The sequence below is a fragment of the Macaca thibetana genome, chromosome 1, assembly GCF_024542745.1.
Source record: "Macaca thibetana thibetana isolate TM-01 chromosome 1, ASM2454274v1, whole genome shotgun sequence".
Classification (NCBI taxonomy): Eukaryota; Metazoa; Chordata; class Mammalia; order Primates; family Cercopithecidae; genus Macaca; species Macaca thibetana.
In genome coordinates this window covers 49,623,603-49,638,963 of record NC_065578.1, presented here as the reverse complement: position 1 = coordinate 49,638,963, position 15,361 = coordinate 49,623,603, and the positions used below count along the sequence as shown (strand labels likewise).

General features: G+C 56.9%; 1 protein-coding gene and 1 long non-coding RNA gene across 3 annotated transcripts; one reads left to right on the top strand and one right to left on the bottom strand.

Moving 5' to 3' along the window:
• Positions 1–3,507: 3,507 nt before the first annotated feature.
• On the bottom strand, positions 3,508–5,451 carry LOC126961782 (uncharacterized). The gene is made up of 3 exons (XR_007728417.1): positions 5,330–5,451; positions 4,478–4,641; positions 3,508–4,299 (listed from the first exon to the last, which is right to left on the bottom strand). It is a non-coding gene; the product is annotated as an uncharacterized LOC126961782 (long non-coding RNA).
• A 190-nt stretch (positions 5,452–5,641) lies between these two features.
• DMRTA2 (DMRT like family A2) lies at positions 5,642–10,739 on the top strand. Of its 2 annotated transcripts, XM_050802220.1 has the most exons (3): positions 5,642–5,966; positions 7,542–8,108; positions 9,153–10,739. In XM_050802220.1, the coding sequence occupies exons 2-3, from the start codon at positions 7,550–7,552 to the stop codon at positions 10,208–10,210; spliced, it is 1,617 nt and encodes a 538-aa protein (XP_050658177.1). In that variant the 5' UTR covers positions 5,642–5,966; positions 7,542–7,549; the 3' UTR covers positions 10,211–10,739. The 2 variants fall into 2 exon arrangements, with proteins under 2 accessions (XP_050658177.1, XP_050658168.1); XM_050802211.1 differs by lacking the exon at positions 5,642–5,966 and having other exon boundaries at positions 6,625–8,108.
• Positions 10,740–15,361: the final 4,622 nt, after the last annotated feature.

The window sequence follows — 15,361 nt, the reverse complement described above, 5'->3', positions numbered from 1 at the left end:
ACACTATTTTTCTTGTTTGAATTGGCAAAGATTTAAAATATCAGCAAGATGTCCTTCTATTGAGTGTGTTCATTGATACCTTTCCTGTGGGCTATTTGATAGCTATCAAAAGCCTTAAAAAATGTAAAAAGCCTCTGGCCAATCCATCTTATTTTTAGGAATTTATCCTAGGTAAATAATTAGGCAAATGCACAAAAGATGTTTGTGGTAGCAATATTTATTAGAGCAAAAACTCGAAACAAACAAAATACCTATTAACAGGGAAATGGCTAAAGAAAGATGGATCCATGCAATGGAACATTAAACAATCATTTTAAAAGCTTATGTAGGTAGATTAATATTAAAATCCTTATAATTGTAAACAAAAAACAAGTACCGTAAAGTATGTTTTTGTCAGTGTGGGTAGACAGGGAAAAAAATAGCAAAATTCACCAAATATATTTTGCTGAATTTTCTAAAATGTTTTATAAGACTTTTATTCTATCAGAACAAGCAATAACAGTGTTTCCCTTTGGGAAACCTAACCATCAGAGGTCCCTTTCTTCGGGAAGCTTCCCCTCATCCTCCTTCCCCCATTCCCAAGATTAGACTTCTCACTGTGAGGTCACTGATAGGGGACTGTGTCCTCAGTTGGCTAACAAGTTCTGTAAGGGCCCATTATGGTTGATTTGTCTCGGATCCACAGAGCTTGGCACATACTAGATGCTCAACAAATGCTGTTACATAAACGAATGAATGAATGAATGACTCCTACTTTCATGTTTCTGTGAACGATCAGTGAACTGAATGAAACCGAACCAAATGGAAGCTCCTAGGTCTGATCCTACCCCCCCCTCCCCCCGCTTGGAAGGTGAGGAGAAAAAAACCTGAGAGTGGGAGTTGGATCTGGATTTCTGTCTTTTTCGAAGTTCGGCAGCACTCTGGCCCCAGGCAAGTTGTGTCGCCTTGCTGAACTTTGGCTATCTTGTGTCTGAAACGTGGACCATCGCATCTTCCCCCATGGACTGCGTGGCAAGCAAGACAGCACACACCAAGTGTTTAGCAGAGTGGCTGTACTCAGTAGGCGCTCACAAATAGAAACAAATAGTGGGGCGGTGAACACCACTCTCCACGCGTTTGTCTCAGGCTTAGATGCTCCCAACCAGAAAATCCTGAGGAGCCTGGCGACACTGGGCAGACGCCTCCCTTTCGCCTGCCCCGCAGACGCGAGGGCTTGATCCAAAGGAGGGCTGCAGCCGCTGGGGCTCCGCCTCGGGGCCTCCTGCCGCTCACTCAGAGCCAGTGCCCTCTCTCCTCCACCTTCAGTTGGCTGTTCGGCCCGGCCTTTAGGTCCAGGGCCCGGGGAAGAAGCTGAGCACCAAAGGGTTCCCGGCCAACGGGTGTGGAGGGGTGCCTTGACCCGGCGTTGGATGAGGGTACTCCCGGGTTTGATTTTTGCTCTGTTACGCACTAATTGTGATATGTGGAACAAGTCATCTCACCGCTCCAAGTCTCTCACCTGACAAGTGGAATAATCGGACCTGCCTCGCAGAGAGTGGTGCGACTTCAGTAAGCAACTGTAGAGAAATTGCTGGGCGCCTGGCCCTTAGCTGGAACAGCGCCTGAGAAACCCGGCGCCACCATAGGAGTTTTTTCTGGCTCCGAAATTATGCCCGGTCCCCGGTCCTGGCATAGATCCGTGGCTATGACCATGGAAAATGACCATTTTAGCGGTGTCAGAGGACGGGACAGGAAACCAAGCTGCGCGTCTCCCTGTTCACAGAGGGTGTGCGCGGCTGAGGGTCTTAATCAGCGTGACTCATGAGTTGATCTGGAGGAAAATATCGCTACGTGTCTGTGTGTACACGTGCTTGTGTCCACATAGGAACAGGAGAGTGTGCTTTGCGGGAAAACGCGTGTCAGGCAACCCGTGGAGACTCCTTCTCCCAAAAGCACGTTCCCCCTTTCTTCTGCGCCCCATTCCCGGGCGGAGAGTATCAGCCAAACTAACGGAATCCGGCACAGCCAGGGAAGGGGTGGGTGCGGGAGGAGCCATTCCGTCCCGGAGCCACCGGTTTGGGGATAATTACTTTTAATGTCAGAAAGATTTAGTTTAATATCATCTCTATTAGGCTGCCGGGAGGGTAATTAAACGGGACGCGTCGCAGCCGGCAAACAGATGGCGTCTGCTTGCTCCGAGGCCGCGGGCAAACAGCGCAAAAGTCAGTGCCTCCCGGGTCCCCCATCGGCGCCCCTGGCTCTTCTACTCAGAGTTACACTACTCACCCTCGGCGCCCTTCCCCACGCCGCGCCTACAGCCGGCTCTTCGCCCTAGGCCCTCAACCCCGGCCTCATCCCAGCGCAGTCCCTTTGGACGCCACCAGTGCCTGGGCGTGGGCGTGGGGGATGGGGCCAGGGGCGAATAGGGATGGGGTGTATTTTCTTGGCCGGGCCCTCTCACCCGGACCCCCAGCCCCTGGCACAGCAGAGGCGTCAGCAAATGATTCTGAGCTAAGAGTACGCGTGTGAATGTGTGAGGAAGACCCTCTGCTCTCAGCCGCCTCATTTGTCCTGGAAGGCTGTGGCTTTTTCTGCCTGGGGCCCAACTGTAGAAGTAAGGCTGGGGCTCCGCGCATAAACCAGGGCATACGTGCGTGAGGATGTGCTCCTGTCGGCGTGTGCTGTCACCGATGTGGAAATCTGTGGGAGTCTGGGAACGTCACACACCGAGTGGATGTCCCAGGATGGGGACATGCTTATGAGAACACTGAGGTCAAATTCACTGAAGGGGTCCCCTTGTGTTGGAGGGTAGTATCAGAGTTGAGCCTGGGCCCCGTGGTGCTCTCTGAATGCTGGCGTGACAGTGTGTCCCATACTTTGCAGAGAGTGGTCACACGCACGGGGGAGGGGGTGTGTCCAAGTGTGAAGCTACACTCAGGCTGGGGAGCGGGTAGACCCTGCTGACTCAACCTGAGCGTGCTCTTCTCGTGCTGACGGCTCAGTTCGGCCATGCCTTTCCTTTCCCCTTCGACCGACCCAATCCAAATCAGGAGGAACTGGCCCTGGAGTGGCCTGGGAAGCTGGGCAGAGGATTCCTGCCTGGTCAAAGTGTGGGTGAGATGACCTGGGGTTTATTTTGCCTCCCTCCATAACACATTCACTCACATGAAAACCCTAACCTCCGGGGAGTGGGAGAAAAGGCTGTGGGTCCCAGACCTGTGGAGATGTGAATGCCAGGAAAGAGGGGCGAGAGAAGAGAGAGGTTCCTCCACTAGGGGTGGGCGGATTCCCTCTGGTTGGGCTGTATTAGATGCCAGGATGCTCCTCCTCCCACTCCTTAGAAAATGAAGTTCCTCACGCATCTGTGGGGCCGCCTAGGGTTCCCGAGTCCTCGTGGTTACACCCTTGGCTTCTGAGGAATCCCCCGTCCGGAGTGGGGAAATCTCACGGTGACCTGGCCTCAAGCGCGAAGGATACCTGGGCCACCGCCCCCCCGAAAAGCTAGGCAGATTTATATAGTTTATTTCGTTTTCGGTTTAATATAATTTCCCGAAAACTTTGTCCAAAGGAGCTCTGGGAGAAGGCACCTGACGGCCCCGGCGCGGAATCCGGCGGTGGTCGGCGTTCTTCCCCCAACCTCATGGCTCTCCTCCCCAGGTGCAGCCGGGGCTACTAGACGTACTTGGCCTCGGAACCTCCAGGTGTTGGAAGGTGGGGTCTGGGTCCTGCGCTCCTAGAGGACATATTATCCCTGAAGCACCCCCTTATCCTCGCTTCACGCGGGAGACCCTCGCGGGGGCTGACACCCTTCTCTCTCCTAAACCCATTCACAGACTCCAGCAAGTGGCATTTTCTGGGAGCTAGTGACCAGGTTTTTATCGCTATCATAGACCTTGTTCGTGTCAGAGCGCCCTCGCGCCGGGGCCTGGTGAACTTTCTGGAAGCTCTCCGCCCGGTCCTCGAGCGCATCACCCCCATCCCCTTTTCCCTCCAGCCTCAGCCTCCGGGTGGGCTTCTTCCAAGGCTCTCCCGGGGCGCCAGGTTCTGCGGTCTTCGGGTGGGGGCCCGTTGGTCACACCTTCTTTCCCCCACCCCCAGCCCTGGGCTCAGAAGCGGATAGACTGACAGGGCGCGGCCCAGTAGTCGTGCCAGGCGGGAGGGCTGCGTCCTGAGGCCGCGACGGCCCCGGCCGAATCTACGCGCCCAGATTCCCGCCGGCCTGGAGGTTCGAAAGAGTAACGCGGAGACGCACGGTCAAGAGTGGACGGAGAATGCCAGGAACGCTCATTTTCCTCATTATTTAAACGAATTTTCTTTACTCTGAACGAGAGAGAGAAAAGTAGAGAACAAAAACGAGAGTGATAGAACATTAGATATTAGAGGGAAAAACAGAATGAAAAGACAGAGGTAGAGCTACCGAGGGCGACCCGCCCGAGGGCCGCGGCATTAATTCCAGATGTTGCCTTTCAAAAAGGAAACAAAATCTGAAACCTGTTACCTCTTCTTCAGAATGAGCTGTTCCTCAGGGCCGTGACATCAGGACAGGATGAGAATAAGGCGAAAGTTAAAACTGAAAACTGTCCGCGGGGGCCTCCCAGCAGTCACTTTGTCTCTTGCGGGGAAGGTCGGACAGACCGATGCGCGTCCTGAGTCTAAAAGAAGCTGCGGAGACACGGAGGCCACTTTTTACTTTCGTTTAGAAAAGAAACAAAAAAAGGAGGGGGGCTGTTTGTTCATTTACAATAAAGACAAAAAGAATCCCATCACCAAGGAAAAGAAACCGAGATGCTGAAAAATGAGGAAAAGAAAGAGCAAAAGGGGCCGAGGGACGCGAAAGAGGGGCAGGGAGAGGAAAGGCTCAGGGCGCGAGGGATGCGGATGCGGCGGGCACCGACAGGAAGCGCAATCTCGTTTCTCTTCGCTGAGCTTCTCTTTAAACACGAAAATCTTCATAAACCACACTTACCCTCCAGGATGACTATCGTATCAGGACTTTCAAAACAAAATAACTGAACTTTAAAGGTGACAGGAGGAAAAAACCAAAGCAGCCCTCAACTACCCCAAACTCGTCCGACTTGGGAGCGCGCCGAAACGTAGCAGGAAGAAGGCAGGAAAAATCGTCCTGGCATTTATGCCTTGAACACCCTCCCTTCCCCACCCCCGCACCCCTGTCCCGCCCCCACCCCGACCGCAGTAATTGAATTGTCACCTGCCCCCCATCCCGCCCCAGGGCTCCAGGGCCACTTGGGAAGCTCAGCTTTGCCAAGCGCCCCCGGCCAGTGAGAGCGGCGCAGCCGAGTCGGCGCCCCAGAAGCCGAGGGGTTACACAAGTCTACGCAGAGAGGCGCACCGGACACGGTAATTAGGAGCAATTCACACGCTCTCGGGCGCACGGAAACTACTTGTCACGAAAGTTTCAACGCTCCTCCTCGCCCACTTTTTTCCACTCCTTTCCTGGCGCACCCCCTCCCCTCCCGGAGCACACAGTGGAGCTTTTGGAGTTTCGAATCTTTCGGACACTGTAGAATGCGGGGCTCCCCGGGCGCGGGCCCGGCCAATCAGAGTGCCGTCTGCCTCCCCTGGCCAATGGCAGGCGCCACATTGTTGTCCAATTCTGTCTAATGGAGCCCTAAGGAGCAACAATAGAGCGGGCGAGCCTCTCATTGAGAGTCTGGCAGTGCGGGGCAACTGGGCCCCGGCTGCGCGCAGCGTCCAGCGCGCTCAGCGAGGGGACTCGGCACTGCGAGAGTCAGGTTGCGGGTTCCAACCAGGCGGCCGGCAGAGGAGCCTCCGACCCGGATCTCTGAAGGAAGGGTTGGACTGCGCTACGTTCTGAGGGGTCCGGAAGTTCGGACATGGTGACTGAAGGAGGGTGACGTGGTCAGATAAGGGGCCGGGGGCAAAGGGAAGAGGCCAAGAGCGCCAGCGTCGCCAGTGGAGCCGGGAGGCGCGTGCAGCGCCAGCGGAGGAGGATCCCGGAACCCAAGGCAGGTAGTTGAGAGCCGCAGGGACAGCAGGGGGTGGCGACCTGGTCTGCGGCCCCTGTTGAGGAGGCCTGGGCCCCGTGGGCTTAGGGACGGCGCGGCCCGAGGGGTCTGGGAGAGGAGGCAACGCTCATAGAGGGGAGGTCTGGGACTCTCGGATGGAGACACAAGGACTCTGTCCCGGGCTCTGGCAGGGACGGGGAACACGGGAAGCAGAGGAGACTGCGGCAGAAGCGGGGAGCTGGGCCTGCTTGGGCCTTGTGGGGCTGCGGCGCGGGTGGGACTCTGGTATCCGTTTATGGCCAGTTGCGAAGGCGACTTCCCTGGCTTGGTGCGGCCCGCTGGGCCATCCGCGTCCTAGGACCCCAACTCTGAGATCAGGACGCAGGAGCCTGCGCTCGATCGGGGTCCCGTGGGACCCCAAGACGGGGAGGGCGTGTCTGACGACTCTGTTCCTAAACCCGGAGGGGAGGGGAGGGCAGTGTGAGGTGGTGTTCGAGAAAGATCCCCCTCCCGAAATGCCTAACTTTCCGCAGGATACGTCTTCCGCCCCGACTACTACTCCAGACTGCGAAGCTAAAAAATTGCACCGCAGGTTTTACCCAATCCCCTCCCCCAGCCTTTGCCTGTGGAGTTTTTTACTTACACATTCCCCTCTCCTGGGCGCGGACCCTGGATCCTGGACACCCAGATCAGCTGCTTTTCGCTGTTTTCCTTGCCCATGAAGCTCATCTTTGGGCTGGGTTTGCCTATACAGAAAGTTTCTTTGGCCGAATTTTTCTCTTTAATACTTCCCAGTCCTAAACTAAACTCCACACACATTTTCTCTCCTCCTCTCTGGAGGCCCGCACCGTGGAACTTTTGGGGCTCACATTTTTACCGGTCCCAGAGCCACTGGGCCTAACTTTGCCCGAATTGTTTCTTCGCCCCCATTCTACTTCCTAAAGCTATTCTTTCTGTTGCTGATTTTTCTCTCCAAAGCTTCTGCCCCCACCTGCATTAAAAATAAACAAACAAAAAGAAACAAAACTCGGGCCCAACCAGCTCAACTCTGCTCCTTCACATCTCTCTCCTCTTCACCCTTCCGCCAGACTGGCCGTTTTGCTCCGGATTTTCCTGTTTTGCCCTTGGCATCGGCCTAAGTTCTGGGCCAAAACTGTGGCTCTAATCCCAGTCCTGTCAAACGAACATTTTTCTCACCCGTCTCACCTCAATTAGGCTAAGCTTTAGGGTATCATCTTAACTTTTCCAAATCCTCGTTACAACCACCTGAATCAGTGACTTTCACACTTTACATGTCTCTTTATTTTTTCCAGCAGAATTACTGATTCAGACAAAATCTTAACCCCAGCGTGTAAATCAGGTCTAAGAGCAGCAGTGGCTGGACTGGGGTGAAGGCGCTAGGGCTCACAAGGAGGTTCCGACTGTACCTCCTCCCAGCAATTCTGGCCCCGCTAGCCCAGCCTCCGTGGCCCAAATATCCCTCTCCAACTTGGGTTCCTCAAGGCTGCGCTTTGGCCTAGTGCGCGGTGTGCTCCTCACCCGGTCTCTCCCCTCTCCCACCTTCTTTCCGGTCAGGTCCTGTCATGGAGCTGCGCTCGGAGCTGCCCAGCGTGCCCGGCGCGGCGACGGCAGCGGCGGCTACAGCGACTGGGCCGCCCGTGGCGTCGGTGGCGTCGGTGGCGGCCGCCGCGGCAGCCGCCGCATCGCTACCGGTAAGCGTGGCAGGCGGCTTGCTGCGGGGGCCGCCACTGTTGCTGCGGGCAGCCGAGAAGTACCCGCGGACCCCCAAGTGCGCGCGCTGTCGCAACCATGGCGTGGTGTCTGCACTCAAGGGCCACAAACGCTACTGTCGCTGGAAGGACTGCCTGTGCGCCAAGTGCACGCTCATCGCGGAGCGCCAGCGTGTCATGGCGGCGCAGGTGGCGCTGCGCAGGCAGCAGGCGCAGGAGGAGAACGAGGCGCGCGAGCTGCAGCTGCTCTACGGTACTGCCGAGGGGCTGGCGCTGGCCGCAGCCAACGGCATCATCCCCCCGAGGCCCGCCTACGAGGTCTTCGGTTCAGTGTGCGCCGCCGACGGCGGGGGACCCGGAGCGGGAGCGCCCGCGGGGACCGGAGGCGGAGCAGCTGGCGCAGGCGGTTCAGGTGAGAGCGCGGCCAGGCCGCAGGTAGGGGCAGCAGGATCGTAGCTCTGGGGCGCCTGGCCCAGGGGCTTGTCTCCGTTCAGAAAGAGTAGAAACCCCGTGTCCAGTCGCCCCGACTGCTAGGATTCACCGCTCGCCCAGCCTCGGGTATGGAGCGTGGATACAGAAACTCTCCTTCCTCCCGCTTCTGTAGCATTTGCACTTTACCCCTTTCTCCTGCAGCCGGCCCAAACGGACACGCTTTAATTTTTTCACTCGCCTCTACCCAAAGGCAGGCAGGTCCCTGCTTCTTTGCTTCGTCTTCTACCCAGGTGGAAACCTGCGCATCTTCCTTCCCTCCGTGCTTCTCCACAGGCCCTTTCCCTTTGCTCCTTCCCAACTCTCTTAAGGAATCCCTCCCCTCTTTTAACTGACACCCGCCCCATTGCTTTCCCTAGGAAGTGAGACGCCCTAGTTTCTTTTCCCCTTCTCGCATTCCTAATGCTCTGGACAACCGCTTGCTGCGCCCTCCCTCCTTCTAGCTTCTGCCGCACCCTCCCTGGTTTCTCAGGTCTTTTTTCCTATATCTTTTCCTCTTCGCTTCCTACACCCTGCCTAGCCCCACCCTCTTTTTCTGGACCCCCGTGGCTTTTTGTGGGGAGGAAAGAAATTAGGCCAGGGCCATTGAGGGAAAGGAAGGATCCGCTCTAAACTTGGGAGGGAAGAACTTCTTAGGTCTCAATTTTGGAAAGGGTGGATTAGAAATAGGGGCTCTACTTCTGCCTGTAGAGAAAGCAGCACTGAATATCGAGTTTACAGGGCACAGGTAGTTGGGGTTCTGAGGAGTACAGAAAGAGAGGGAGCCCTGGGGTCAAGGAAAGAGAGACAAGGCTGTAGGGGCTCAGAGCGGAAGGAATGCTAGAGCAAAAAGAAAGGGGAGCACTGGAGCCTAGTGAATAAGGGCTGTGGGGCTGAGGGAGAGGAAACTGAGATCCAAAGGGCCGAGGTGCTGTGACTGCTGTCTTCTAGCTAACCGCTCCTCACGACACGTTTTCTCCCCTCCCAGAGGCCAAGTTGCAGAAGTTTGACCTGTTTCCCAAGACGCTGCTTCAGGCAGGCCGCCCGGGCAGCCCGCAGCCTCCGCCGGTGAAGCCCTTATCACCCGACGGCGCAGACTCGGGGCCTGGGACGTCGTCCCCAGAGGTGCGGCCCGGCTCAGGCTCGGAGAACGGTGATGGCGAGTCCTTTTCGGGTTCGCCCCTAGCTCGGGCCTCCAAAGAGGCAGGTGGCAGCTGCCCAGGCAGCGCCGGTCCTGGTGGCGGTGGCGGCGAGGAGGACAGCCCGGGCTCCGCTAGCCCTCTGGGCTCTGAATCCGGTTCAGAGGCTGACAAAGAAGAGGGTGAGGCCGCGCCGGCGCCGGGGCTGGGCGGAGGCTCGGGTCCACGGCAGCGGACGCCGCTGGACATCTTGACACGCGTCTTCCCGGGCCACCGGCGAGGCGTCCTGGAGCTGGTGTTGCAGGGCTGCGGCGGCGACGTGGTGCAGGCCATCGAGCAGGTGCTGAACCACCACCGTGGGGGCCTGGCTGCTGGCCTGGGCCCTGCGGCGCCCCCGGATAAGGCCGCCGTGGGTGCTGCAGCAGCTGCAGACGATGCGTGGCCCGGCCGCGTCGACGCCGCCGCCAGCGGGGGTCCTGGGCTGCCCGCTCCGCTGCAGGCCGGGCCCGCCGCACCCCCACACCACAGACCCTTGCTGGCCGGCGCCATGGCGCCTGGAGCGCTGGGATCGCTGAGCAGCCGCTCAGCCTTCTCGCCACTGCAGCCCAACGCCAGTCACTTCGGTGCCGAAGCGGGCGCCTACCCGCTGGGCGCGCCGCTCGGCCTCAGTCCGCTGCGCCTGGCCTACTCCGCGGCGGCGGCGCACAGTCGGGGTTTGGCCTTCATGGCTCCCTACTCCACTGCCGGCCTGGTGCCCACGCTCGGCTTCCGCCCGCCCATGGACTACGCCTTCAGCGATCTCATGCGTGACCGCTCGGCCGCCGCTGCTGCGGCGGTGCACAAGGAGCCAACCTATGGCGGCGGCCTGTACGGGCCTATGGTCAATGGCGCTCCGGAGAAGCAGTAGGGCAAGGGGCCTGGCAGCCGGCCGCTCCCCAAACAGGAATCCCAGCCCTGTCTCCGCGGGCCGCCGACCCCTCTTCGCCCAGCGCGCTCTCTGCGCCCTGGCTGGGGTCTTCTCACTCCAAGATGGTTTTTGGGGTTTGTTTAGGAGGGTGGGTGGGGAAGGCTGAGCGAAGGGGGAGCAGCTACAGACAGGTGAAGGTGTTCTCGGAGAGGGTACGCGGCCTGGGTTCTCATTTCCCACCTCTGGATCCCTCTTCCAGCCTCACCCAGCCCCCTTTCCAAAAGGCCGGGAATTCATGAGAATTCAGAGGCTGCGACAGCAGCGCAGGCTCCTGCGGCTCCTTAGCTGTGCTCATCCGGCTCTCAGTGGATGGCAGGATAATCCGAGAGTCTTTTCTGTGTCTCCCCATCCCCCACTTTTTAAAAAAAAAAATCTAAATATTCGCTCTAACAAATATAAATTTAGGATGTATAAATCTCTTGGCACTGAGTCGAGTCTTTGGGACACACATATATATCGATACAATTGTGAAAAAAAAAAGGAAACAAGTTCTAAGGTGCACTTTCCTAGTTGCGTTATTTGTCGCTCTCTTTGTTGCTTACGCCGTTAAGCATGGGTTTCCTTGGTGCAGTGTGTTTTTATATATGTATAAATCTATATATAATCTATACATATATATATACAAGCCAGTGTATAATGTTATAAAATGGAATTCTAAGTTATTAATTGTAATCTGTAGGTGACCTCGATATTAACGTGAGAAACATTCAAAAACAAGCAAAAAAAAAAAAAAGGACAAATGGAAAAAAAATTAGACTATGCGCTCATTGTACTTATCAGGTTTATAGATTAAATATATTGGAAACTCGGGACGAATCCTGCCCACCTACCCCTCTTGCCTGCGGCTGGTCTGTCCCTAAGGAGCCGTCAAGGTGCGCACTGAAGCAGGAACAGAGCGACGTGTGACTGAGCCAGAACCGCCCGCTCGCGGGCTCATTCTCGCCTCCCGGGACTCGCCAAACGCCCTGACTGAAGGGCCGGCAGCGGAAAACGCTGCTCCGGAGCAGCACTTTGTGCTTTCCTTTGCATAGATATGAGCTAGAAATAAATGTTATTTTCTAAGAAAACGACGCCGAATCCCGTCCCGCTCCTCGAGAAGTAGGGGGTCGGGGGGTCGCGGGAGAAGGTCTTGATTTCCCGCTCAGGCCGCGGCGCTAAGGAGACGCTAGACCGAGGTCCCGTGGGATCTCCGACCCTCGGGGCTACTGGGAGAGGAGGCTTCCTGTGGTACCGGAGGACCTATCCCACCAGAGCGGCGCGGAGCTCACAACTCCGGAAGGGCCCGCGACCGCTGAACAGCGGGAACCCAGTGTGTACCCCAGCTTGGGCACCCAGGCTGCGGAGGGGTCGCCTTGCCAGGGCTCTTAGTTTTTGGATCGCGGGCTGGAGTCGTCACAGGGATCTTGCAAGGCTGGGGGCCCAGTTCCCGCTCTTTCCCGGGTGCGGATTTGGATGTAACTCGCGTCGCACACTGCGCGCTCCCCATCTCAGGTTTGGCACCACAGGCAGCGAAGGCGACGGCTGAGCAGGGTGGCTGCTACCGTTCTCCTGACAAGGGCTACAGCCTGGGAGTTTTGGGGTTCTGGGAGGTTGGGGGTGGCATGCTGCCTTCCTTGAAAAAGTGTAATCTGGGAGAGTGGCCGTGAGCACGCGACTTCGAGCCAGACCTCGTCTCTCACCCTTTTCACCTTCCCTCCTCACGCCGAGCTGAGCAAATTAGCCGCTCCTGGGCCGACCCTCTCCTTCAACCTCCAGTCCCTCCCGCTCCCCGCAGGGTGACTCCCCCGCTCCAGGAAAAGAGTGACTCCTCCCCTCGGCTGGGTCCGGCGACATCCCAAGGTAAACTTCTGGGGCCGGCTCGAGTTCCGCCAGGCAGTGAAACTTAATAGCAGGACAAGAAAACGGTTTAATAAAGAAGGGCTTTAATGGGGAACTAATTTGATTGAGTTGCCTAATTCCACTTTAATTGGAAAGGGGGTTTGGCTGTCTGGTGATGAAGTGCGAGCGCGATGAGATGAAAGTGGGGGAGAAGGACCCAGAGAAGAAAGATGCCGGCAAAAGCGATGGAGGAAAAGGGGACAAAAAAGGAGAAAAAAGAGGGAGAGAGGAGAGAGGAAAGGGAAGAGTTAGAAAAGAGGAAGGCGGGAGAAAGCGTGCGGAAGCTTCTGGGAATGTAAACTTTCTTGCCCTTGGCCGCTGCGCCCCCTAAAGCCCCGGTGCGCTCCCCCTACCGCAGGTTTTCGGAGCCTCCCAGCCTCTCTCCGCAGGGCAGTTCTGGCCGCCTCGTCCCGGTCCTCTGCCCCACCGCACCCAAGGTGTTTGTTTCGGGAAGGACCTACGCTGGGTCGAGGCTCCTCGGTTCCTGCGGGTGCTCTGGCCGGACCCGACGGGGCGGCCTGTGGACCCGCGTTACTCATCATTCCCAAGAACATCTGGAGCGTCGCAGACTTCAAGACTAGTATGTTAGTTCATCCTCACAGCAAACCAGGGTGAATCCAGAGAGTTGCTTATTACAGGCCCCATTTTACAGAGGAGGAAACTGAGGGCCATCTGGTCCAGGGAATTGTCCAATTTTCCGGGACCCTAGATCACTTTGCCTCTCCACCGCCCCTGGTGGGTCTCCTTCTCTCATGAAGCGGGATCTGCTGGTCGAGAGTGGGAGGTTTGCGGAAACTCCCCTTCCGTGAACATAGGAGGCCCAAAGAGAAGCAGTGGGCCCCCAAGCGCCCAGGCCTCGGCTCCAGGCTGTCAGCTCCTTCGGGTAGAGCTCAGGAAGGCTTCGTGAGCGGTGGGCGTTCTAGGAGTGGGATAGTGGGGCACCCGAAGTCACCACTTCCCGTCCAGGAGCGTCTGCATGTCCCAAGCCCCACAGTGGACGCCCAGGTCGGTCAGTCACAGCCCTTGGCGCCTGGGAACGTCCTGCGCCCACGGCGTGCCCCTGACGCGCTGCCATTGCACAGTCAGGAACAGGGAGGCACAGAGACCTACAATGATCGGCCTGGGGTCGCACACTCAGGCCCCAGGGAGCCAGAATCGGAACTCCAGACTCTCTGGCCTGGTGGCAGGGGCAGGGGGGCGAGTGAGTCTCCGCTTCTTGGAGCTTCCGCAGCCGGCAGGAGGGGACTGCGGCCTGAGCTTCGCTGGGATTAGCGCTAGGAAGGAATGTGTGGTACCCTGGTCGCGGGCGGCGTTCGCACTCTGGAAAGAGAGGGCAGTAGCGGCAGCGTTACTTCTTTTCCTCCTGGGAGAAGGGGGAAAGGGAATCCCCTTCCTGACCGCTACTGTCCACGTTTATTCCTGAATGCTTCCCAAAGCAAGCTGGAGCCCACTCGGCCTGGGCACTGGGAGGATGCGAACCCGGGTTGCCGCGGGTAGCTCCGACTGGTGGGGGAGACCGACTCGAAGTAGAAGCCGTCCTTTTCCCTTCCCCGCCCCACCCCTCCTGCACAACAGCAGCAGCAGCAGCGACACACTAGCACCTACTGTATGCCAAGTTCTGTCCCAACCATGTTCCCCAGCAGAATCCTGCTCAGTGGGCAAGGAAGAGCCTAGAGCACAGGTCCAGGCACAATCGCCGGCTGAGGTTATTCATTCTTGAATTACTTCAGTCAGCAAATATTTGCTAAGTACTCATTGTATGTCAGGCCCAGTCCTAGGACCCTGTGATACACAAGTGCACACAAGGGAGGTCTGGCCGGGGAAGGCCCCTTCGGCAAGGCACTCTGCCTCAGTTAAATGGTGGAATAGTAGGGTCTGTCTCTCTGGGTGCTGTGAGGAGTAAATGAAATAATATCCAAAAGCTCTCAGCTCAGTGCTTGCTCACTAGGTGTTCACTATTACAATTATCATATCCTTTGGTGTGGATGGTGTGGTCTCATTCAACAAAGGAGTCAACAGCTCAGAGAGATCCAGTGACTGGAGCAAATGGGGCTTCTGAGCCCTCTATAGTGTCACAGATTATGGGAGACATCCCCGCCCAGGGCAAGGGGCCACACAGACAGATGGCAGAGTGTGGTTCTATAAATGCCTCAGAGGAAGTGAGTCCTGAGGGGGTTGGCCAGGGGCAGCACTGTGATCTGTGGTAGGAGGTTGGGGAAGCAGTCAGGGGTCCCGCTGGACTAGCAACTGGAAAGGGAGGAGGTGGAGACAGGCTGTTGAGGTCACACAGAGTCAGTGGTTAGATCATGGAGAACCTTGAGTGCCAGAAACTGGGCCTGGACTTCAGTACTGGGAGCTGTTGACAACAGGACCTGGTAAGATTTGCATCTGGATTTGGTAGATTATTTGGAGACAGCCCAACCTCTCCCTCAGGAGCCATGACAAATAGTAGTGTCAAAAAGGAATCAGTAGAAGTAGGGAGAGGGAGACAAGAGGGCCCCTGCAAGAACTGCTAGGAGCCAAACAACCCATTGTTGATCTGGTGTTGGGAGTAAGTGAGGAAGACAGCTGATTCCCTTCTGGAGAAGAGACAAGATTGGAGGGCGTGGAGAAGCTTTGTGTTCAACTTCAGAGTTTGAGGGACATGTGGGTCTTCTCAGCATGGACACCAAATTGTAGAAAGAGTCAACTGTTGTCTTGGGAGGAATGAGGTGGCCCAGCTCCCTGGCCCTGAGGACACAGGACTCCATTAGCGGAGGCCATGGGCCTGAGAGAGATGTTGAGACCCTCTCACCATGTCTCTTTGTGCCAAGAGGACTGGCCTCTTAAAACATTCTCTTAAAATTTTGCACGCTGTTAAGGTCATCGTTCTGAGGCAGACAGCCTGTCCTTGGGTTAATTGTGACACCAAATCTTAAATGTCAGGGCTCCCCACCTGTACAAGTCCCTTTCAACCTGTCCCTGCCCTCTGCTCCCTGAAGCTGTAGTTTCAGCTGCTTTTCTCCCCTCTCTCCATCTGTCCACCGCTGCCTCCCTATGCCTCTGCCCTCTGGCCATGCTGTGCTCCTCAGACCTACATAACTGTCCCCAGAAGACACAGGACTCCGTTAGTGGAGGCCATGGCCCTGGGAGAGGTGTTGAGACCCTCTCACCATGTCTCTTGGTGCCAAGAGGACTGGCCTCTTAACGTAACAGACCATGCCTTGCCCATGG

Coding starts and splice junctions, on each gene's coding strand:
- DMRTA2 (XM_050802220.1), top strand. CDS start 7,550: ATGGAGCTGCGCTCGGAGCTGCCCAGCGTGCCCGGCGCGGCGACGGCA. Junction 8,109..9,152: donor AGCTGGCGCAGGCGGTTCAG/GTGAGAGCGCGG, acceptor CTCCCCTCCCAG/AGGCCAAGTTGCAGAAGTTT.